The following is a 25,305-nucleotide window of genomic DNA, read 5'->3' on the forward strand; positions in this document are numbered from 1 at the left end:
ATCAATCCGCTGATCCCCGCTGAGCCGGCGGATGACAGCTCCGTGTCCACACTGTGTGCGGAGAGGGAGATTTCAGAGCACCGCTGCTCTCTATGGGGAATCGGATGAGAGTGGACCGCCTGTCCGCTCTCATCTGATCCCATCCGATCTGATCCCCACTCAGGACGGATGGAAAATAGGGTGGACACAGTCCGGCGCCTGCCTAGTGGGCGAAAATTTTACTTTTTTTTTTTTTAAATCTTTCGAATTTTTCAATTTTTCCCACGGCACACCAGGCAACATCTCGCGGCACACTAGTGTGCCGCGGAACAGTGGTTGAAAAACACTGCTCTAGTCCATGGGGTCACGAAGAGCCGGACACGACTAAACGACTAAACAACAACAACACCCACCAGTACTACTCCAATACACACTATATAAAGAGCCCAAGGAATTTCTATGGCATGAGAAAAATAAATAATAATCACTAAACCGTTAGAGCATAAGAAAAGTCTTGCTGGATCAGGTGAAAGGCCCATATTATTCAGCATTCTGTTCTCACAGTGGTCAATGTGATGCCTCCAGGAAGCCTAAAAGCAGGACAGAAGCACCAACGATATTCTCTTTGCTTGCGTTTCCCAGCAGCTGCAATACAGAGGCATGACACCTCCATTACTGGAAGTGGCACACGGCTATCGTATTTAGCAGCCATTGATAGCCGCATGACCTTGCCTAATTGCCTTCTGAATATGTCCAAGTTGGCAGCCATTGCTACATCCTGTGGCAGAAAATTCCACCAGTTTTAACTATGTATGGCATGAAGAACACCAGTATGTGTTTAGGCCACACACAACCTTCCCACAAAAAACTCTTTAAAAAGAAAGACTACCAAGGAAATGTAATAAACGAATAGAAAGAGAACCTGCTCAGTTGACGCTGACACAAAACTCCACATCCACACTATACAAAAAGAATAGAAGCCTCACCCATCCCTTCTTCCCCAACCTTATACTGTACTTATAATGTCTCGCAACTAATGTAACTGATCTGTAAGAAAGACTGTGCAACCTGAAAAAAGAGACAAGGCATGTACTTTTGGAAACCAAGAAAATCTTACTTATTATTTTTTTAAAGACTCTTCAGGTAACCTATTTTGTGCAACTGCTTTCTGTTAATTCTTTCCAGAACACCATGACAGACTCCACAATCCTTTTAGAGGATGTACAGAAGATGAAGGACAAAGGAGAGATAGCCCAGGCGTATATTGGTCTGAAAGAGACAAACAGGTATGTGTGCATTTACATTGTGCATCTATTTTGTACAGTTTGCTTCTTCCCTTGGCTGTAAACAAAACAGAATATCAATAATAATAATAATAATTAACTGCTCGGTGCTAGTTGTGCAGTGGTTCTAATTTGCATTAGCAGAGTAGAAGTTTTTTTTTCTGGTTTAAGGAATTTGGAACAATGCTATCTTATCTGAATATATCCTACTAACTTAATTTTCTCAGGCAAGTTGTCACATATACTTTCATTAACTTAGGCTACAGTTCTATACATGGGTGCAAGCTCTGTAGAACTCACTGGGGTGCTATTGTGTGCGCCTCTTGAATTATGTGGATAATCAGAAGAGCATTCAACCACAAGTTCCATATATACTAATGTTAGCCAGAATCGTGATTGTGAAAGTTCAAAAGGTTACTAATAAGCCTAACAAGAAAGAGTTTAGTTAGGAATCTATGGAAGCAGTTGACTTTGAAGCTGACAGTAAAGTTATGAACATATGGGGAGTATAAAGAAAGATTAAATAATTGCAGGCCAGTTGTGAAATATATAAGAAAAGAGCTTGGAATAGCTGGGAAATATTTGTTATCTATATCTTTATATTTAGGCATATTTTTGTCATACGTTTACTTTTATGTGATTTCAATATTTGGAATCTATTAGGAGCTTGAAGATGAAATGATTAAAGAAAGAATAATAAAACATTTAAAAAATGAACCCACTGGGACTGACTTCTGTGTACTCATGTATAGAATTGCACTGTTAGACTACAATCTTATGCACATTTAATGTAGGCATAAGCCCCACAGAACTTAGTGGGGCTTGCTTCCGAGCAAACATGCATAGGGTGTCACTGCTGAAAAGTTTAGAATTGCAGTTGTGGAGATGAAGGTTTCCTCTTTTTAATAATAACACTTACTCAGCTTGCGTTGTCCTTTTAATTAGCATGCTACACCATCACCATCATGTATCCCTTTTTGTGTTTTTTGCATTTAAAAACAAAACAAAACAATTTGCTTGGAAGATCATCTCTTCAGGACTATCATATGCTGAATGAGGATGGAGAGCTGTGGCTGGTATATGAAGGGCTAAAACAAGCCAACAGGTTACAAGACTTCTCAGGATGGATCTTCTTGCATTCTCTCTCTCGTGTTACTAACATGCTGTGGACCTGCTTTTGCAAGCTGTTTCTTATAGTCATTTAACAAGACTGAATCCAAATGGGTTTATTAAAACAAGGGAAGAACCCCCCAAGACTGGCACTTCAAATCAGTCTCAACATTGGCAAGTGGCATGGTGGGGCGTTAGCTGGGCCCCACAATCTGGTAGAGGTCCACTATTGACCAGTTATATCCCAGATTTGCTGTGGTGGAAGTTCTGAATCATAAAAAGAAAGATGCAGATGTGTCTGAGCTACAAATGATAAGACTTAGGACTTCTGCATATAGGAAGAGAGGGCTTGTAGTGATGGTAGCTGATTCTCCTTCTTAGCCAGTGAGCTCAGCTCGTCTACCCTCTCCCTGTGACGGCAAAGAAAAGAGGAGGAGGAGGAGCCACTGTTGGCCATCCATCTGCTTCCTGCTGATTTTTGTTTTCTTATGTGGAAACACGGTGGCTAAAGGACGAGAACCCAGCTCTCAGAGAGCCCCCCAAATCCTGGAGCCTGTTAAAAATGTCTACAAGCCATATTATTACACACGCTGTTAACGCCCCCCCCCAACAAATGACTAATAGTTCAGCACAAAATGGTTACCATGGTCTGAAATAGGCAGAGCGAAACACATAAAAATTAAAGGCATTCTGTATATGTTATTTGCCTGTTCTATTCATGGTGAATAAGGGAGACACTAGCAGATACCAAATAAAGAAAACAGCCATTTTAAAAAGCTGTAATGACATAAAGTGTGCATGACTGTCAGGTGCACCCACTCATTTGAAAGGCATCTTGCTTTTTAAAAAACCTTCCTTGAGCACCCACTTCTCAGTTTGCTCTGAATTTAGTTACTTTAGCATTTAAATGACAAGAGTAGTTCATTGTACACTTTTACCAAACAAGTTAACCAACATAGATTTTTTTGTTTTATTACAAATGCTATTTTAACCAGTGTCTTGTCTTTTCTTGTGCTAACAAAACACTAAACATTAACTACTGTGTTTGTAAGTCTGCTAGACGCTAACTTGCGAGTAGTTACCATGCTGCAGAGTAAACGAGGGAAGAGGTGGCTCTGTAGCTTTTCTTTCTTTTGTCCGTGTTCTAGAAGCGAAAGGTTCTAGAGCAAGGGGCAGAGAAATGAAAGGTAAATTATTCATATTTACCTTTTATGTGCTTGGTCAATGTAGCTGTTAGCTGGTCTGCTTAGGTCTATTTAAACCCTGAAAGTGTGTCTGATGGAGCCGCTCAGCTTGAGGTATGTGCTCATTTGTAGAAGATGCAATTTTAGCATTAATCTCAGTACTCCAGTGCCCCCCATTCATTTCCTCTGTTCCTTCCCTCCTATAATTCACAAGCAGCAAATGAATTATTTGTTCGCATTCCCAAGCCCACACAGTGAATCAGCAGCACAGTCAGCATGATACTTTATTGCTTCCATCCATATCCCTTTAGCAATACCTTTACTACATTCTTTTAGTTTTTTGGGTGGGATACTTCAGCTTCTTTCTGAGCAGCATAAATAAGACTTCCTCCTTTATGGCCTTGTTATGTGCCTTCACTTAAATACATCATGATTGGCATGTCTTTTTGAGGTTGCAAGGGCGTTTATGGATTGATTAACAAAACCTTGAGTCATGGGAACCAGAGACAGCCCGAGATACTGCATGCCCGGGGCAGAAAATCCAAATGCCTGTCCACCTCTCTCCCAGAGATGGTAAAATATAATGTTAAACTAAATATTATTGCCCTTGCAAATGGTGCCCAAAAATCTCTTGCCTGAAATGGTACAGGCTTTGTAATTATGTATAATACAGATCCTTTAAACAAATATGAAGCCAAGGCAATATAAACCCAAGGCAATTTTAATTTTGCTATACATCTCATTGTTAGGCAAATGGGATTTTGGTCCAAATCACCTAAATGGGTTTAAAGAGTACTCTCTGGTTTTCTTTCTTTCTCCATATAAATGTGCAGCTATATGTACACCTGAGCTTTGATGACAGTATTTAGACCTTTCGTGACCATCTTCAACACAGATTCTAAAAAAGTGTTTTCCTTCTTCCTCCTCATCTCCCCTTTTTCTCTCCGCCTCCCCCAAATGCCCTTTGTTTTTCTGTGGCTTTGTAGACTTCTGGAATCTCAACTGCAGTCTCAGAAAAGGAGCCATGACAATGAACTGGAAGCCCTCCGTGGAGAGATTCAGAGTTTGAAGGAGGAGAACAATCGCCAGCAGCAGTTGTTAGCACAGAACCTGCAGCTGCCCCCAGAAGCCCGTATAGAAGCTAGCCTACAACATGAGATCACCCGCTTGACTAATGAAAACCTAGTAAGTCAAATCTTAATAAACTGTGTGTGTGTGTTGAGAAGTGCTGTCATTGCAAGCATGTGTGCAATAGGTTTTGAAGACAGCAACTGCCTCCAAAGCAAGATTCAATGTCTTGATTCTTCAGGTCTTCAGAAGGAGGGAGGAAGTGGCTTTTATTTCTTTGGCGACTTACTTATGTTCTTCCAAGGATGGTGAATAAAACTGGATGAGATTCTCTCTGGTTTTGGAAGTCTTAAGGCAGGGAGAAGATGAGGGATTCCAGTTCTCATCCGTCTCAGACAGGATGTCTAATAGAGGGCCACAGGTTCCCCAGCTCTGCCTAGGGGCATTTTTAGACTATTGAGCAGGTTAGAGGGGGGCAACATTCCAGATTCCCAATTTTCTTGAGTGCAACACATGCTTAAAGGTAAAGGGACCCCTGACCATTAGGTCCAGTCATGGCCGTCTCTGGGGTTGTGGTACTCATCTTGCTTTATTGGCTGAGGGAGCCGGCGTACAGCTTCCGGGTCATGTGGCCAGCATGACTAAGCCGCTTCTGGTGAACCAGAGCAGTGAACGGAAACGCTGTTTACCTTCCCGTCGGAGCGGTACCTATTTATCTACTTGCACTTTGACGTGCTTTCGAACTGCTAGGTTGGCAGGAGCAGGGACCGAGCAATGGGAGCTCACCCTGTCGTGGGGATTTGAACTGCTGACCTTCTGATCGGCAGGTCCTAGGCTCTGTGGTTTAACCCACAGTGCTTACAAAGTTATAAAAGGAAGGTCCCTTTGATCACTGTCATCCAGATGCTACTGGTTAGTCCTGAAGCTATTGCAGTACTTCTGCAGAATAGCTAAATAATCTTAGTGATGCAGCCAGCTGCACAAAAAACATCAAGCCTTTTTCAAGTTCTGTCTTGTAGGCTTGCACCTTCCACTGCTGCTACTTCATTTATTTTAGGAACTTGGGGAGGAGGTGTGTTTTCAGGGATTGGAAAGCCAAACTTTGGCCAGTATTTTAGCAGGAGATTAGTCTATCCAGTCAAGAACTCCAGCTGGCCCAGTGCTTGTCCCTCCTCCATACAGACCCAATGCCAAGCTATGGTAGGTGTGTTGTATTCTCCTCTGGAGACAATTCTCTTCCTCAGCAAGCTTCCCATATCTAGCTTTAGAGTATTGGCATTCTTGCATTTCCACAACATCACGTTTTCCTGCTGGTGCTTCATGAAGAGTAACCCCATAATAACCAGTATTCATTATCATTCTTCAAACTCTGCCATTGTCTGTAGCATTTTTATCATATAGCCAACTTCTTAGACAGCTTAATTGCAGTTGTACATGCCAATGCCATGCTGCAAGGGCTACATTCTTGAATGTACCTGCTGAAAGAAACTTTTTTAAAAACCACACTTTTATTGATTTTCAAAGGAACAACTAAGACAGTTTATATAACTGTCCATCCTTCTGAAGACAATCCAAGGCAATCAGATAGTTGAAAAGTGGAAACTAAACAGCTCGTAGCTCCAGCATTTGAACAGAAGCACACAGTTTCTGATGTTGCCCCAAATGTGTAAAACATTTAGAAGGGGGATTAATCCTTCCAGCCTTCACTTTTTTAGAAGAGTCCCCATTTTCCTTTTCATCTTTTTCTATGGTATGACACGAGAATTGACCACCATGACCCATCTGGGTTTAAATATTCCTGACAGTACCCATTCTGAGGGTAGTAATCACTGAATGTTGTTGAGGCATTTTTATTTTCCGCCTGCTTGTGAGGTATATATATTTTAAAGCCATATTTTTCAGGGGTTTTTATAGTAATAAATGGACCAGAAAACTTCCCTCCCCTCTGTTGTGTGCATCTTAAAGGCTGTGACTTTTGCATCCTGGTCTGTAGGGAGATTGACGCTGTTTGAATAGCCTAAGTCTGTCTCAAAATCATTGTAGCTGAACTTGCCTTTTCTTCTGTAGTTTGTTGACATGCTAGCGCCTTTAAAGAATGGGAAGAACCTATACTTTATACCTGTTTTTTCAGTATTGTGAGGAGTTATATGCAGATGATCCCATGAAGTATCAGTCGTACCGGATTTCACTTTACAAACGGATGATTGTATGTACTGTGTACATTGTGCCAACTCTCTTTCTTTGTTTGCTACTCTGGAGCACTAACTGAAGAGCTGGCTGCCTTGTCCACTGTTGAAGGAAATCCTTTTCAGAAAACTTCATCCATGTCGTTCCTCTCCCCTGTTGTGTCATTTGTGTCAGCGTCTTTGTTACTAATATGAACACAGCAGCATGACTGAAGCAGACTCTCTTAGCTGTGTACTTTGCCTTCTGAAAAAGAGATTCCAGATTTGCTCTTAGATAAGCATTTAGATCAGGCATAGGCAAACTTGGCCCTTCAGATGTTTTGGGACGACAACTCCCTTCATCCCTAGCTAACAGGACCAGTGGTCAGGGATGATGGGAATTGTAGTCTCAAAACATCTGGAGGGCCGAGTTTGCCTATGCCTGATTTAGATGGCATCCCTCAATATTAAAACTGATATCTAGTGGTACCAAAAACACTGGGGGAATTGTTGGCGAGGCTAGGCAAGAATATTTGTAATTTAAATTATTAGTAGAGGGTGGTGTTAAAATGTAGTTTGAAGAACGATATACTTCAGTCTCCCAGCTTTGCAAAAATTGTTTCAAATGTTGTTGGGGTCCCCCACCCGACTCTTTTGGTTCTACCCAGAGTGGGAGGGGGCTTCAGACTTCCCTCTCTTTCCTCAAGTCTCCTCTGTATGTCTAAAAAGTAAGAAGTGGTTGTGGAATCTCCACAAGCCTGAAATAGACATGACAATAGAAAAGAGGTGGAAAACCTATGGCCTTCTGTGGAGGTCAACTTACACCATCCCTGACCATTGGCCATAGTGGCTGGGAGATGGGAGTCCCAGGTCACATGCCTGGCATACATTCAAATCACATTAATACCACTTGTCGTGGCTTCCCACAAAGAACCTAGAAAGTTGGATGTAGATACAGTGGTACCTTGGTTTACAAACTTAATCCGTTCCAGAAGTCCATTCTTAAACCAAAGCCGTTCTTAAATGGAGGCGCACTTGCCCTAATGAGGCCTCCTGCCACGGTGCCCTTCCACCGTTCGGCTTCCATTCGTAGACCAAGGTAAAGTTCGCTAACCGGAACACTACTTCCAGTTTTGCGGAGTTCGTATACCGAATAGTTCGTAAACAAGGCTGTTCTTAAACCGAGGTACCACTGTATGTTGATATCCATAAAATGTGCCTGTGGAAGAATTCTGTGTCTGTCATGCTGCACATGTTTCAACATACTTTATATAATTGTCTTGCTTATGTTCTAGGCAGCGTGCAGGCTTGCAAACTTCAGCCAGATGGCAGCATCGCCTTTCAGCTGTGCTCAGCTCCTTTTGTAGCACTAACCGTACTGGTTCTGCTCTGTCTGTCGTTATAGACAGCACTTTTAAGTACCTAATCCTTCCCTCTCAACTTTTATTGCTTAGGATTTAATGGAGCAGCTTGAAAAACAGGACAAGATTGTTCGCAAACTGAAAAAGCAGCTTAAAGTCTATGCAAAAAAGATTGATGAACTCGAAGGTACGGTATCTGTGTACTGTCAAACTTTTTCTCTCTTGTCTGGCGGCGCAAATGTTGACTTGTTTTACTATATGAAAGAGGCAATAAGTCTTCAGCTGTTGACAAGTAGATACAATAACTAGAAAAATGTTGAACTTGTGTGTATATGCACATGATAGTATCCCGAAATAGTAATTAATGTGACTATGCTAAGGAAAGGGTATGGATTATCTTGGGATCTGAGTGCAAATGGGTCGTGAGTTGAAGTTCATTTCGTTCTCTGTTTAATAAAGGGCAGTGTTTGACTTTTGCCAAGAGCAAGTACTTCAAACAAGAACAGCTGGCTAATAAGAAGGCTCTCATTTCTTTTGAAATATGAGAATGTGGTGCCTCAGAATCTATAGCAATATTTTTTGCTTATGGATTCCACCCCCTCCCTCCCTACGATGGCCATCTCAGAAAAGACTTTGTTTGTTTGTTTGTTTGTTTGTTTGTTTGTTTGTATTCTTACCCACCTTTTAGCACAAAGTCCCAGAGTGGGTTACGGCAATAAAATACACAATTATATAAGAAATGAAACAGCTACAACCTTAAAACAAGTGAGACAACAATTAAACATATGAAAATAATAGAAGCATTTAAAAACAACCCCACAGTTAAAAGCAGCCGTGATATGGATGCAGACCAGGATAAATATATCCACTTAGAAGGTTTGTTGAAAGAGGGAGGTGCCAAAAAGACAACAGAGATGGTGCCTCCCTACTATGTAACAGGAGGGAATTTCCAAGGGTAGCAAATTAAGAGGCCACAGGGGCAATGGAGCTAGAATCCCTGAGTTGATGCATGGACTTCACCTTTAGAACTGCAATCAGGAGAGCTACCACTTGCAGCTATGAATTCATCATGCGAAAGGCTGGGCTGGACGAATCCCAAGCCGGAATTAAGATCGCTGGAAGAAATATCAACAACCTCAGATATGCAGATGAGACAACCTTGATGGCAGAAAGTGAGGAGGAATTAAAGAACCTTTGAATGAGGGTGAAAGAGGAGAGCGCAAAATATGGTCTGAAGCTCAACATCAAAAAAACGAAGATCATGGCCACTGGGCCCATCACCTCCTGGCAAATAGAAGGGGAAGAAATGGAGGCAGTGAGAGATTTTACTTTCTTGGGCTCCATGATCACTGCAGATGGTGACAGCAGTCACGAAATTAAAAGACGCCTGCTCCTTGGGAGAAAGGCGATGGCAAACCTAGACAGCATCTTAAAAAGCAGAGACATCACCTTACCAACAAAGGTCCGTATAGTTAAAGCCATGGTTTTCCCAGTAGTGATGTATGGAAGTGAGAGCTGGACCATAAAGAAGGCTGATCGCCGAAAAATTGATGCTTTTGAATTATGGTGCTGGAGGAGACTCTTGAGAGTCCCATGGACTGCAAAAAGATCAAATGTATCCATTCTGAAGGAAATCAGCCCTGAGTGCTCACTGGAAGGACAGATCCTGAAGCTGAGACTCCAATACTTTGGCCACCTCATGAGAAGAGAAGACTCCCTGGAAAAGACCCTGATGTTGGGAAAGATGGAGGGTACAAGGAGAAGGGGACAACAGAGGACGAGATGGTTGGACAGTGTTCTTGAAGCTACAAACATGAGTCTGACCAAACTGCGGGAGGCAGTGGAAGACAGGAGTGCCTGGCATGCTCTGGTCCACGGGGTCACGAAGAGTCAGACACGACTAAACGACTAAACAACAACAACCACTTGCACCGGGAGAACTGGGAGGTTAGAGTACAATCCTGGCACCACTCAGAACTTAATGGTGGGGAATGGTTCTTGGGATGGTGCATGGTCTCCTCTGCACCACCTTCCAGTGGTTCTCCCACTGATGGTAAGAAGTGGAAGGAGCCAAAACAGGGAATTGTTCGTGCCATTGGCTTTGGACCCACTTAATCCAGATCCCAGGAATCCACCATTGGCTTTGATCTTGGGTCTCTCAGCTATGCTAGCTCTAGAGTTGACATCACAAGTTGGGAGGAACACCTTCTGCCCTGGCTGATACTGGCTGGAACATCTTCAGATGTGGCCATGGACCCACTGCTCTGTTCTGCTGCTCCCTCAGTGGGATTAGTATTGCTCTGCTCTTGCCTCTTGCTCCTGTGGTACTGGCACTGGCAGAAGCCCTTCTTCAGAAGAGGAACACTGTCCTTGGAAGCTTTTTCATGTGGAAATTAGTAGAACATCAATCTGTTCAAGGGGTCCTTTCTACCATCACTACAACAGCTCTAAGTTCCTCCACCAGCACAGCTGTTCACCAGCTAAGAAGTCTAGCAAAGGAATATTAGCTATGGTTAGAAGCCTTCCCCAGGATGCCATTTTAAATAACTAAACCTTTGGATATATGGTTCAGTTATTAGTTTCCCATTTGAACATCATCATCAACAATGATAAAAAAGACAATGTTGAGCAGAAGGTAAAAGTATTTTTCAATTTGCAGGAGGAATCATTTGGAAGGCAATTTGACAATACATGTGTGTGAGTGAGAGAGAGAAAAACAAAAACTTGCGGGATAAGCATCTTGTATTCACAAGTATTCAAGGTCAAGTTGACTCCCCCCCCTGAAACATACTGTATTTAGAAGTGAAGGTACATTGAAACAGTAGCACAGTAGATTGATATCAAACTGATTCCAAGTGAACAAGGCCTTCTCTTCAAGGAACATACTGAATTCTTGCTCATTTGCTACTTTCCCTTGTAGGTTTGTGTGCAGTTTTCAGTTTACTCATACACTTTCATAGATGAAATAAATGCATCAAGAATGCTCTCAATGCATCATGGAATTAAAATGCTAATGGGCATGGCTGTACCTTTGGCCTTGGTAATCATTGCCTTATAAATGCCTGTGCAAGAGGAAATCATGACTTCCCAGCTTAGTCATTTTGGCGGAAGACTTTGACCAATAAGTCATTGTCTGCTAGGTAGAATATTTACCATGCAATGTAAAATAGCTCTTTACCTTGGTGAAAACAGCTCCCTGCTTGCTTCATAGCCCTTCCCTCCTCCCTCTCTCGGTTGTACTTTGCCTTTCAAGGAGGTAACATCGAGAAATCACAGACTTCTGTGTTTACTAAGCATTGTCTGCAGGAAGAACACCTTAAGAAGAAAAAAAGCTGCTCGCCTACAGATTACATTGAGACCTTTCACTTGCTTAAGCGTTAGTAGGGAGTGGCTAAGTTCTAATTGTTGCCTTCCCTTTGCCATATTAAATATAGTCTTGAAGCATAGTCCATTTTTTAAGAACTCTGGGAGACTCACTCAGATTCTGATATCTTGTTTAAGTGATGACTTCTTATGGTACAGAAAAGGTAGTTAATCTTTTTCTGCCTCAATGCATATTAGGAAGCAGATGGTAAAGTACATTTTCTGTTGGCTCCACTCTTAATCTTGTGTTTTCTTATTATGTTTTGTTCTTACTGTTTTAACTATCCTGTGTGTACAAACTTGTATTGGTCTATGACCATAATCTATCTATCTGAAGAATAGCCACAGATCAGTGTGTTTTAGATGTTCACTTCCTGAATTGCACAGCATCCAGCCCCGTTCTCATGTAACAATAAGCCAAGCCATGGCTTAGTGTGAACGAGGAAATGTACAGCTTCCTGGAGTGAAGATCACAGCTGCTGTGCTCCTTCCTTGGTTCTGCTGGTGCTGTTCCACCCAGAGCTAATCCATGGTTTGGCTTAAGTGTTAATACCTGAACCTGGGCTCGTAGTTTGTCTCACTCCCAACCAAGGTTTGTTTTTGAACCCACATGTTTGCTTTGTAGTGCTCGGCGTAGCACTGCATGTTGAAATGGATCCAGGTATGAGGGCAAGATGTTGAAAAAATTTAAAACCGCACAGCACTGTGATGTACTGGGGTGATGTGGACCGCCTTGGGCAGTTTTCTAATGGTTTTGTCATTATGCTGTGGATTGACACAAGAATGAAAGATGGAGGAAAGTTTCTAGTTGTTCAGCATGCCAGATTTTGCTTGGGGGCAGTTTGCTGAGGGCATTCTTTTTAGCATACATTTTGGAAAAGGAACTTCTGGTTTTCAGTATTTCCTTAAACGGAGTCTAACAGACGTACAGCCCAATCCTATTCATGCTTACTCCGAAATGTCCCCTTGATTTTAGTAGTGTTTACTCCCAAGTAAGTGTGCATAGTATTGTAGCTTTAGAGTATATAAAAACCTCCTTTTGCTCCTTTATCCTTAGTAAGATCTCACCCTTTTTATTGTTCCAACTTTTTAAGGCATAAACACACATTTTATGTAGAATGTAAACACTCTGGTTGTCCCCTTCCTGGTTGTATGCGCATGACACAAGAAGAGGAGATTGTCCAAGAGTTGTTGCTTTCAGTCTGTATTTAGTATTTTTCTTTTGTGAGGGGTGGGGGTACCTGTAGCTTGTTAGAAGTGAGCTGTGGCGCTTCCTTGCCTTGTATGTGCTTTAAAGGAAGCAGAGACCAGAAAGGGAAGAGAAAGAAGACATGGAAGTGCTTATAGGATAACCAACAATAGTTTGCCAAGAGGAGGAAGGTTGTGATACCAGCAGTAGGTGAACTTACCTGAATGTCCAAAGTGACACCTGAACATAGAGCAAAGTCCTGTGCATTACCTTCTTTTCTAGTAGGGAGTCTATACAAACTGCAATTTGTATATGTTTTGCTAGTTTTCACTGATTGCAGTAGATGGTTCACTTCTCATTTTATACAGACAAACCTTCCAGGCTGGTTACAGTGTGCCTAAATAGAACTTTGGAAAAGTAGAGGGAGTCCAAAGATCTTCAGCACAAACATTTTTTGATCCTGGGTTGCATGTCTTCACACATTGTGAAAAAGCTTCTATTCTCATAGGGAAAGAACCCTTAGAGGGGGGAATTTATTTGCTTGACTACAGCTGTGAATCCTGTCATTTTTGATGTGCAATGCAGCCTGAAAGATCTAATGTCCCATAACTGTAGAAGGAATCATAAGTCTAATAACTTAATTTGAAAAGTATGCACTTACTCCTTTGGGAATACACCCTGTAGATGATCTAGACAGCCAACATACTGTGAAATGAATGGACAGATAATACTCTAGAATTCAGTATCAATCCTATTGTCTAAAACTGGGAGGTTCTGTGACAAATAGCAATTTTTATAAATAAATAAATATCCATTTCTTGATGTAGTGGGCCAGATGGATAACATTTCACCTGGACAAATAATTGATGAGCCAATCCATCCTGTCAATATTCCAAGGAAAGAAAAGGACTTCCAGGGGATGTTAGAGTATAAAAAGGAAGATGAGCCAAAGCTTGTCAAGAACCTGATTTTAGGTAAGAATCCTTTCTGTTTATAAAATGAACCAGTCTTTTTGCCTATGAATGTGGAGTGTTTCTTGAAACTGGTCCAGTTTATCTAACGTTGGAGAAAAGGAAACAATCCCCATTCACCAAGAAAGTTCAGCTCTTCATATCAGTTGCATTACATATCTCCTTGGTTTCCTTTTGTAACTTCACATTATTCTGTTCTGTTCCGGGCACAGATAATTCTTGACAGAAAACTGGAATAGAAAACATAACTTTGAAATCAAATAAAAAGTATTAGTACTAACTAGTCCCAGAACAATTCTGGTAAATTGGAGAGCTGCAGTTTTACCAGGCCATATAAAACACAGCGAAGCTGTTGATGAATTTACGTGTGCATACTTTTGTTTTCTTATTCAGATCTGAAGCCACGAGGTGTGGCAGTCAACCTGATCCCAGGATTGCCAGCATACATTTTGTTCATGTGTGTCCGCCATGCTGACTATCTTAATGATGACCAAAAAGTGAGGTCCTTGCTAACTTCGACTATTAATGGCATCAAAAAAATATTGAAGGTACATTTATTATTTAATGACAACGTCAGTGTGGAGAATTAACACTTAGTGTTGCACAGCAAATGATATGGGGACAAGGGAAAAAAATAGCACTTTTGTTTCCATACTTTATAAACACAGCAATTAAAGCCGTTGACTGTGACCATGTTTTCTTCTAACTGTCTTTTCATGCAAGCCGTATTTATTTCTTCATTTGTTTTCAGAAAAGAGGTGATGACTTTGAAACAGTTTCCTTCTGGCTGTCTAACACATGCCGATTTTTGCACTGCTTGAAGCAGTACAGTGGTGAAGAGGCAAGTCTTGCCATTTATGTTTTTCACTTTTACTTTTGACTTTGCATGTACAAAATGGGTTGAAGGCATTAGATCTGCCTGTTCAAGATGAAAGCATGGCTTCTACTTGTAAGCCGCAGACAGACAGTATTGACAAGAGCAAGAATTGTATCTATTCTTGGCAGTGGTGTAGTGGTAAATTTTGAAGTGCAGAAGCTAATCACGACAGTCCCCAGAGCCACACCCCCAAGAGTCCATAGCCACACCCCCAAAGAAAGTCAAAAAATGCCTGAACTGGTAAAGGCTTAGCATGTTGGACTTGGACTGGGGAGACTTGGGTTCACATCCCTGATCACCATGAGGTTCACTGGGTAATCTTGGATCAGTCTCATTCCAGCTTACATAACAATGTCCTACACCCAACACCCCCAGGCTTACAGCACTGGCAAATGCCACTCCAGCAAATTACATCATTGCCCCCTGCTCTGAAAAAAGTACTGAGCCTCTGCTCCTTTGGAAGGCATTTGATGGCAAGGTTGGTAGGCAAGAGGGAAGTGAACTTGTTGACTGTTTTTGAAACATGCTGTCCATCCAGAGTGTTTTGGATAACGTAATGGAAACACGTAAATACAAACTGGAACAAATGTGCACCATTGTCTTCTGCAAATCCAGGGTTTTATGAAGCACAACACACCTCGTCAGAATGAACATTGCCTCACTAACTTTGACCTTGCTGAATACAGACAAGTGCTGAGTGACTTGGCCATTCAGATCTACCAGCAGCTTGTCAGAGTGTTGGAGAATATTCTGCAGCCAATGATTGGTAAGGCAAAATGAAGAGAGAGAAAAAATAGAAACCTGTGGTTTCCTTTTCTAATTAACTAGACATCTCTGCCGTTTACGCCTATGACTCCGATTTCCACTGTTAAAAGAAGAGCTTTTATTTCTAAGAGAGATGACATTATATACACTTTTTTCATTATAAACAGCAGTCAAAGCTTGCTAAAAGAAGTCTGATTTACCTGGACAAGCGAAAATCAGAATGGGGAATTAGACAGTTGGGGGATTGGACAATTTTATAGAAGATAAGGTTGTGAGTCCCAATGGCTATACTGTATACTACCTCAGGATCAGAGGCCATATCCCTTTGAATACCAGTTGCTGGAGAACAACAGTGAGAGAATACTATTGCTCTCAAATCTTGCCTGTGGGCTTCTTGGGGGCAATCTCAGTGATGATGTTGGGAAAAACCTGGACATTAGTTTGGGGATATCTTAATATGCATGCTGCTGTTGCCTTGATGGGTCCAGCACAGGATTTCATGGCTGCCATGACAGTTCATAACAGCTGCTGGAGCACATCATTGGCCCAACACACATGGCAGGACATACCAATGACATGGCCTTTTCACCTGATTGGTTGGTACACCACTCCATTGTCATGGTCCTAGCCACTTCCTGTCAATCACCTGGCATCACGATGGTGTCAGGTGATGCTGTACTTCGAAGTCTTGCTTGTTGGGAACTTTAAAATGTGGCAAAGCACTGCTTGAAAGCACTTTTGCAAAGGCTTTCACACAGTTACCCCAAACTACCCTGCTCTTGTTTGAGCCTCCAAAAACTGGGGGATTCAACAGAAATGCTGGACCGCTTGAACTGAACAGGATTTAATCACCACTCTGATGATTGGGAGTTAATTCCTGCTGTCTTGGCTGCACAAGCCTGTTCCCTGCTTGTGTTTTAACCCTGTCTTCCCACCTATCACTGATGGGTGAGTGGGCGTGATTTGGGGGAATGTTCTCATGGGCCACATTGTTTTAATTCTATAGATTGTTCAATTACTTTTAACCACAACCTTTTACACGTTTTTTAGCGATAGGTGTTTTATTTGTATTTGTTTTACTGTTGTGAGCCACGTTGAGACTCAATTCTGGGAGAAAGGATATATATATAAATATCATCATCATCTTGTCAACCAGTTTCAGGAATGTTGGAGCATGAAACTATACAAGGGGTGTCGGGGGTCAAACCAACTGGTCTCCGAAAGAGAACCTCCAGCATTGCTGACGAAGGGACGTACACGCTGGACTCTATCATCCGACAGCTGAACACCTTCCACTCAATCATGTGTCAGCATGGAATGGATCCAGAGCTGATCAAACAGGTAGTCAAGCAGATGTTCTACATCATTGGAGCAGTGACCCTCAATAACCTCCTCCTGCGGAAAGATATGTGCTCCTGGAGCAAAGGGATGCAGATAAGGTGAGGATATCTTCTGAAATGTTTTCAGCTCTTTTGGCTATACTTGCTGGGCATAATAGTGAATTCTTCCTGAACCAGGTGGTTGATGTTAAGGTTATTTTTAGACTTGGGAATTCACTGCATTAAAGAGAATTATTCTTGACAAGTTCATATACTTGCCAAACTGGTGATTTTCCTAAATGCAATGAGGCAGTGGGTTTTACACCCACTGTGCACAGTGTCATATTACTTGAGTTATACACTTGTTTCATGTGTTCCTTCCTCTCAACCCCTCTCTTCTTGAGGGTTAAGGATTGCCAGAACTGACCTTATGGTCTGGGTCACAAATGATGGCATACTGGGAGGAGGCAAGCAGTGAGCATGTTTTCTAAACGTATGCGTAAATTAGGGGTAATGTAAGGTAAAGGTTGAGGGACGCGGATGGTGTTGTGGGTTAAACCACAGAGCCTAGGACTTGCCGATCGAAAGGTCGGCGTTTCGAATCCCCGCGGCGGGGTGAGCTCCCGTCGTTCGGTCCCAGCTCCTGCCCACCTAGCAGTTCGAAAGCACCCCTAAGTGCAAGTAGATAAATAGGGACCGCTTTCTAGTGGGAAGGTAAACAGCATTTCTGTGTGCGGCACTGGTGCTGGCTCGCCAGATGCAGCTTCGTCACGCTGGCCACATGACCCGGAAGTGTCTTCGGACAGTGCCGGCTCCCGGCCTCTTGAGCGAGATGAGCGCGCAACCCTAGAGTCGGTCACGACTGGCCCTGACGGGCAGGGGTACCTTTAAGGTAAAGGTAAAGGGACCCCTGACCATTAGGTCGTCGTGGCCGACTCTGGGGTTGCGGCGCTCATCTTGCTTTATTGGCCGAGGGAGCCGGCGTACAGATTCCGGGTCATGTGGCCAGCATGACTAAGCCGCTTCTGGTGAACCACAGCAGCACACGGAAACGCCGTTTACCTTCCCGCCAGAGCGGTAGCTATTTATCTACTTGCACTTTGATGTGCTTTTGAACTGCTAGGTTGGCAGGAGCTGGGACCGAGCAACGGGAGCTCACCCCATCGCGGGGATTCAAACCGCCGACCTTCTGATCGTCAAGTCCTAGGCTCTGTGGTTTAACCCACAGCGCCACCCGCATCCCTTTAGGAGTAATGTAGGTCAGATCAATTGGCAGAAAAGAGTTTCTTAACCATTTCCCTACTAGGCGTATTTTTGGTTTTGAAAATGGCTGGATGATAAGCAGGAAAGTTTTTAGGAGTGGTGGTGGAGGGGGCCGCAGTGCACACTGAAGGGAGGATTGTCTGCATGTATACAGTCTGCTATCGAAGAGAACCCCACATTACAAAGGAAAGTGGAAGCACCTTATAATGTGAAGTTCTGTCCTGAGTAAATGGAATTCTTGGGGGGCATAATGGGGAAATTACTTTTCTGCAAGCAAGGATTCAGGGACTAGCTTAGTTGTGTTTTGTGGGTTAAGAAGCTATATGCATCACTCTGTTATGAGCTTGATGTGCAGCCCTGTCCGTGTTTGGTATGGCACAGCTGCTAAATTTAATTTTCATAGGACAGATATTTATTTGTCAACTTTGGGCACTGGGACTCCTTAAGGGGGGGCTTAGTTTTTATTGATGAATTTCTTGTTGATGAATGGTAAAAACACAATTCTGTCCTATATATTTTTAAAAAACAAGTAAAGAACTAGGTAAAGTGCTGGAGCTTTTGGATTTACATTCCTACTTAGTAAGTATTTTGCTTTCTAAAGGCATTGTGCATAATTTCTTGAACTGTGTTAGGGAGGAGCAGCAGGAGCTGCAGTCAGAAAAAGACATTTGTTAAATAATTTACAGAATATTGTGTGAAGGGAAATAATAAAGCAATAATGCATTTATAAAAAGTTTCCACCCACCATTTGTTCAGGCTGACTGAAAACCTTAAACACTGTGGTTTTTAATGTGTGCATGGGTTAAACTTAACAGGTACAATGTAAGTCAGCTTGAAGAATGGCTGCGTGACAAAAATCTGATGAATAGTGGGGCTAAAGAAACTCTGGAGCCTCTCATCCAAGCAGCGCAGTTGTTGCAGGTGAAAAAGAAAACGGATGAGGATGCCGAGGCCATTTGTTCCATGTGCAATGCCTTAACTACTGCACAGGTAAGCCAGCCTTTCTTACATTATAATCTGAGTTATGTCATTGTGGTGCTTGGACTGTGTGTCCATTCGCCACATTGGCAATTATTGCTGAAATACTGTCATTGATAAAATGCTAACTTCAGAAGTTGTGAAATATGAAAACGGAATTCTGAAACGGGAGCAAGCACTGCAAAACCTACATGCCAAATGCAGTTTTCTGTACGAGCAGTCATTACAAAAAATAAAATAAGTTTCGCCTTGTATTTTGGTTTTGTTTACAGGAGAATAAGGCATTATGCTAGAGGCAAAGTTCCAGGGTTTTATTATAGTTCAAGTATAGAATTTGGGTTCTGTTTTTGTTGTAGTGCTTGGGTGTGGTATTCTAATATATTCTCAAATACATGCATTCCAGCATTGCTACTTACTGCAACCCAAGGTGATTTTCTTGAAGAATTATAAAGGTGTGAGACTTAAGCCAGCAAAGCAATTTAATTGGTGTGTATCTGAGAGGTTTGGAGAGGTATAATTTAAAATGCTGGTCTTCAGCTGATAGGCCAGGACCCACTACTACTTTGCAGCCTGATTTGAGGTGGCTGCAACACCAGCCCTCCCACCATACAAATATATGGTTAAATAATTAAGAAACAGGGGTCCAAATGCCTGTTTGGGTTAAAAGCAGGCCCCGGTCTGGAAAAGTTGAAGATTGCTGATTTAAAACATTGCAAGGGTTAAATGAAAAGCAAGCACCTGTAAGTTACAAAGAGGGGAAGGGGAACAAACCAAAAATCTGTTTTTCTTACAGATTGTGAAAGTTTTGAACTTGTATACTCCAGTTAATGAGTTTGAAGAAAGAGTGTCTGTGTCCTTTATCCGGACGATACAGGTAAACCTTTTTTTTACTTTTCTCCTTTTTGCTTGTGTTAACGAAAGAAAAGAAAATATCACAGGTAGTGCAGTGGTGGTACAAACCAGGCCAAAGAGGAGGAAAAGGAGCACCCAGGTAGTTTCTGCCAATGAGGCATAAGCATCCCAAGCAAGGGATCATCTTTCTTCCAGCTTCCAGCAATGAGGTGGTGAAAAGAGCATGCCTCATTTGATAGAAATTTGGGGGAAGTGGTTCATAGGGGGGAATTCTGAAGCATTTTTGTAAAAGAACATATGCATTATGTTATGTACTCATGTTAGCACATAAAACCCTAAACAACTTAGACCCAAAATATCTGAAACACTGTTTCCTGGGTGCTAAAATCAGTGGAGGGGTCCCTCTTGGTAGTCCCACCAACCTCAGAATTTCCTGTGGCTGCCCCTCGGTTTTGGAACTTCCTCCCCATAGAACTGTGTTAAGCACCTTCACCATACATTTTTTTGTGATATGCTGAGCACACGCGTCTTTACCTTGGCCTTTGTTACTCTAGATAGATATGTTTAGAACCCACCCTAATCTAGTGATTGCATTTTGCTTTAAAGCGTTTTTAACGTTGAATTTTAAATTGTTGTGTCCCACCCTGGGATTTTAGGGTGAAGGGGGCGGGTATCAAATCATCATCAACAACAATACAGGAAATAAATTTAAATACTAACGTGATGCATTCTTATTTTTGCAGCTCCGTATGCGAGACAAGAAAGACTCTCCTCAGCTGCTAATGGATGCTAAGCATATTTTCCCAGTTACTTTCCCGTTTAACCCATCATCTCTTGCATTAGAAACCATCCAGATCCCAGCAAGTTTGGGCCTAGGATTCATCTGTCGTGTCTGAAGCAAGTGTACAGTTCGCTTTTGATCATGAGTGTGCTTACCTGTAATCTTAAAACAGTGAAGACACTGAAAAGCCATGGCTGGGGTGGGGAATGGAAGAAGCTGGGGGAAATATTGTAGATGCCCTGAAAAGCATTGCAGAAAGCTGGAATGCTGCGTAACTGTCTCAAGCTGAAGGCTAACGGAGACATAAACATTTGTATAAATTCACTACTCTCATGCTGAGGTCTATAGAAAGTTTTCAGAATTAGAAATTTTTCAGTACGGATCATTCCCTTACCCCCCCCCCCCGTTAGTCACAAGCTGTCTTTTATATTTGAGTTTGGCACTAGAGACATTCTGAGGAACAAAGCTTTTCTATTCCCTTTCCTCTGAGATCAAAAGTTCTGTCGCTGGTGGGCAAGGCAAAACTTTTATTGCACTTGGGACCACCTGAAGAGCAGTTTTCCCCAATTTAGCAAGGCTGAGGAACAGAATGTGCACCACTTAAGTTTGAAGCGGCCACCAATTGCAGCTCCCTGCTACACACACACACACTTGGTGTAAAAAGATGCATATAGCCACTTCCAATGTGATGGTGTCAGTGTGTACCCTCAATCTGTCTCTTTTCTGATTCTCATTGAGTTAGAGAAGGTCCCTTCCCATCAGGACTCTCTGGGAGCTGTGGTTGTGGCTCCGGTGCAACCATGGCAGGGTTGGCCTCCCTTCCTCAGCCTTTGGCGTGTTGGGAGAGTACCAGCAGCCAGACACTCACTAGAGGGGCTCAGTTTTTAGCAAGCTGGGGGCGTGGCTGGGGAGCGGACCTGAGAGAGAACTTCTCCCTGGTCCACTCCCTAGCTGTGAAAGCTGATAGAGAAGATATAGCTGAGAGGCCATTTTAACTCCTTATTAACTTACTTAAATGTAATTAAGTCATAGATTTGCTCGTAGACAGGGACCAGAGAGGACAGAAGAGTCCATTTTAAAGGTGTGATTTTTTAGTGAAGTATATAAGCATTTAGGGATTATCTGCTATATGTTAAAACATGTTAGAGACTGGAAAGGGCAGTAGAAAACAGAATATACCAGGCATTGGGTCTGTGCAAACCCCTTGTAGTGAACAGAAGTTGTGGTCTCTTCAATGGGGCATGCACAGTAGACATTCGTAGTAGATTGCACTCCAGGAGATAATCTGTCAGAATTATTCCTGATTTATGTCAGTGTGACATAAATGATGCGAAGTATCAAAAAAGTCTTCTGGCTTACGGTATGGTACAACATAGCTGTTCATTAGTTAGTACTGTTTCAAAACATATCCAAGTGCTGCTGTGTGCTGTGTTCTTATAAATGTACAGTAATAATCTTTAGGCAAGAGAAATAAGGATTAAAAAAACAACAACTTTAATAGTCCAGTCTTTTAACAAGATTTATGTAAGAAGTAAGGAATATCGCTGGTAATAGGAAATGGTAACTAAGCACAAACAACAAACTGGAAGATGCATAGTAATTATATTTCAAATGTTTACTTAAAAGTATTGAAGACCCTGAGTTCAATGAACAAAACCCAAACATTATATTTTTAGTATTTATTTATCATTCTGGTGTATGTTAGCTTCACACCTTGGGGTTTTTTTTTAGTTGCCAGCTTAATGACAGTATGTATGCTTTAATATTATCCGTTTTGGAGTTGTTGTTTAAGATATTTTAGATATTTAAGATGACTCTCAAATGCTTAAGTGAGAGAAGAATTACTTTACTCCAAATCTCCTGAATACCTTAGGTCCTTCACATTCATTTTTCAAAATGTAAAACAAACTCTGATTTGGGTGCACTTTGAAAAATAATACGAGTAACAGTAATACTCTGCTTCTGTATCTATGGGAATATTTCATTGGACACATTAAGAAGAAGGCTACTGCTTGATAACATTTTTGCTGGAATCTGTCGCGTTCTGAACACTTGCATCAATGTGGAACTGACAGTTCAAAATGTCTGTTGATTCTTGCTCAGTGTTTTCTGATGTCGATTTTTTTTTTAAATACGGTCAGTGCTGATCAGATATACATAGGAAGAAATGACATATTTTGAGATTGCCATGTGCAATATTGTATTATAGCAATTGTAATGTATATTTATTTTAAAACATATCTTTATGCTGTAAAGGCATATTGTTTAAATTTCTCTGTACATCCTTAGAGCGACATTGCTCTCACTTGAGAAGACCAGTGATGTGCACCTGTCACCTGGTCACTGATAAAGTAAATAAAGTGAGCTGCTGTTTATTCTTCAGTACTGTTCTTAAAAACTGATTTGGGTTATCTCTCTTTTTGGATTTTTGTTGTTGGCAGAGTATGATGGTTGTTTTAAGAAACATTCAGCTACTTCTACTCAAGCATTGTCTAATATGTATTTTCTTTATGGCAAACGAACAGTTATTTACTTGAATATGTTTACTTTACATCTGGCATAAAGTTTACAAAAATGATTCCTAACAAGCCGTGCTTCTTCTAAAACAACTTTAAAATACTGTCAAAAACAGATATCCTCTGTGTCTGCAGCCAGGAAGGGTGCCTTATCACTAAGGAGCCCTGAGCAAAAATGGGAAGACACACAATTTGCTACCCTACAGGGGTACCCTAGAGTCTGAGATGATCACAGTTTTTTTAAAATTATGATAGAGTACACTATCTTCTCACATTTTCACTGGATTCTTAGTATATCATGTGATAATTGTAATGACACTGATGTAAAGCGACAGCAGCACTTTTAAAAATCAGAACCTCAACAAAAACAGAATTTCCACCATCTTCCTCCTGTGAATTAACTGAAATTCTGCCCTTTAAAATTCTTCTAGTAAGAAAAAATTATCTCAAGAAACTTAACTACTTCAGAAACTATGCTTAAATGTATGAATCCTCCCTTTTGTTTACCTGTAAAAAAAGCCTTACTGTACCTTGTTTATTTACAAGAGTGATAGATGTTTATAGGCATTATCCTTATATTCAGTAGTCTAATACTATTTTTGGTCACATTAAAATAGTATGCTGCTTCACATGTTTTAAAGGAAGATATTTCTAAGTTTAACTGGTATTTTCTAATTCATCTAATACTTTACATAGCAGTATTTTACATGCACTTTTCATAGGTTAACATTTTTAGTACTGATACACAAATATAAAATGTTCAGTTTAGTTCTTCTGGTTTAGAGTCCTTATGCCTAACACAATTATGGTTATGCTTATTTCCCCTCCATTTATAGCATGGTTATTGCTTTTTAATGTGGAAATGTCTTTATTTTAATTTTGTCAATTTGATAAGGAATAGTCTCTCCAATGCTGGGGGGGGGGGGACTTACGAGAACCCTTTTGAAATGTACAGACCTGAAGTATTGCACAAATATTACCTCATTAGGTTTCAGATATTTTCTTCTTCCAGTGATGAATCCACTGATTCTGCAACATAACTTTGTGTCCAGATTTTAGCAAAACACTTTGCAAGCTTCAATTAGGGATGAACTTAAAAAATATTTAAAGATTCGGTTTTGTTAAATATTAACTGATCAAGTACGCAATCTTGTGGGTAATTTTAGAGCCCCAATTCAGTGGAACATATTTGCATGTGGTGTGCAGAGAGTCACACCCCTAACCTTCATAAATAAAAAATAATATGCTGTAGAAATACTTGCCTCAGTCTAAAGATCCTGCTCCTGTTGCATGCATGGGATAGCTGCTCTGCTTGTACTTCTCCCCTTTTCCATGGAATCCCATGTGCTCATTAAATAAAGAATCCTATGATTGGTGGATTGGATCTGTTTTCATGTGCACATGGAAGCAGTCACAATAGCAGTGCACTGCGGATACCCAGCTTGTCCTCCAAAAAGAAGACACTCTGAATCTATGGGACAGTTTCTGGCGATGCTTTTTGCTTTTGCATACAGCAGATTTTTTTAAAATAACAGATCATCTCTGGTTCCGGGTCAGTACGTGGACAGAAGTCCCTTTTATTCCAGTAAAGCTTTTATCCAAATTTGCTTGGGATAGTGGCATTTTGCCTTTTGGTTCCATATCTCGAAACCAGCAGCATTTAGAAGCTGAAGGTCTCTTTTCATTTAAGATTTCAAAACCAGACACATTTCAAAATATCACATAAAAATCCTTTGGAAATTACTATTTTTAAAATCGTAATTCTTTTTGAAACAAAGGTTTTGACAGACAATAGGTTTTCACTAGATATTGCTACTGTGCTTAGATGGAAACCAAAACGGTATCAGAATGAAATAAGCTCTGAACTGTCATAGTGTCTGACGTATTTAGTAAACGTATGCTTCATAAATGCTGTACCTTAGCTATCACTGAAATGTCCAAATAAAAATACAACTGTTAAGTCTTCTTTGGTGTCTCTCGTGTAAATACATTATTCCTGGAGTTATCAAGTGCAGTTGAATTTTCAACCTACAGATGTCAGTCATGCTGAGTTCAATGGGACTTACAAGTACAGTGGTACCTCTGGTTACGTACTTAATTCATTCCGGAGGTCCGTTCTTAACCTGAAACTGTTCTTGACCTGAAGCACCACTTTAGCTAATGGTGCCTCCTGCTGCTGCCGCGCCGCCGGAACACGATTTCTGTTCTCATCCTGAAGCAAAGTTCTTAACCCGAGTTACTATTTCTGGGTTAGCGGAGTCTAACCTGAAGCGTATGTAAC

The 25,305-nt window shown here is 41.3% G+C and overlaps 1 protein-coding gene across 8 annotated transcripts in view; it reads left to right on the top strand.

Annotated features, from left to right (window-relative positions):
- The window catches only part of MYO5A (myosin VA), a 128,163-nt gene extending 103,174 nt beyond the window's left edge, over window positions 1–24,989 (top strand). For 3 of the 8 annotated variants that reach the window (XM_083586125.1, XM_083586124.1, XM_083586131.1), the window contains exons 29-41: window positions 1,165–1,265; window positions 2,287–2,367; window positions 4,543–4,741; window positions 6,756–6,830; window positions 8,244–8,337; window positions 13,530–13,676; window positions 14,067–14,221; window positions 14,425–14,514; window positions 15,166–15,316; window positions 16,472–16,754; window positions 18,713–18,887; window positions 19,669–19,749; window positions 20,471–24,989. In XM_083586125.1, coding sequence (XP_083442251.1) covers window positions 1,165–1,265; window positions 2,287–2,367; window positions 4,543–4,741; window positions 6,756–6,830; window positions 8,244–8,337; window positions 13,530–13,676; window positions 14,067–14,221; window positions 14,425–14,514; window positions 15,166–15,316; window positions 16,472–16,754; window positions 18,713–18,887; window positions 19,669–19,749; window positions 20,471–20,623 — 1,785 coding nt within the window. In that variant the 3' untranslated portion in view covers window positions 20,624–24,989. The remainder of the gene's footprint in view (window positions 1–1,164; window positions 1,266–2,286; window positions 2,368–4,542; window positions 4,742–6,755; window positions 6,831–8,243; window positions 8,338–13,529; window positions 13,677–14,066; window positions 14,222–14,424; window positions 14,515–15,165; window positions 15,317–16,471; window positions 16,755–18,712; window positions 18,888–19,668; window positions 19,750–20,470) is intronic. The other 5 variants (XM_083586128.1, XM_083586127.1, XM_083586130.1 and 2 more) reach the window with 3 other exon arrangements.
- The last annotated feature ends 316 nt before the right edge of the window (window positions 24,990–25,305 follow it).

Source organism: Podarcis filfolensis, assembly GCF_964270895.1.
Source record: "Podarcis filfolensis genome assembly, chromosome: 14".
Taxonomy (NCBI): Eukaryota; Metazoa; Chordata; class Lepidosauria; order Squamata; family Lacertidae; genus Podarcis; species Podarcis filfolensis.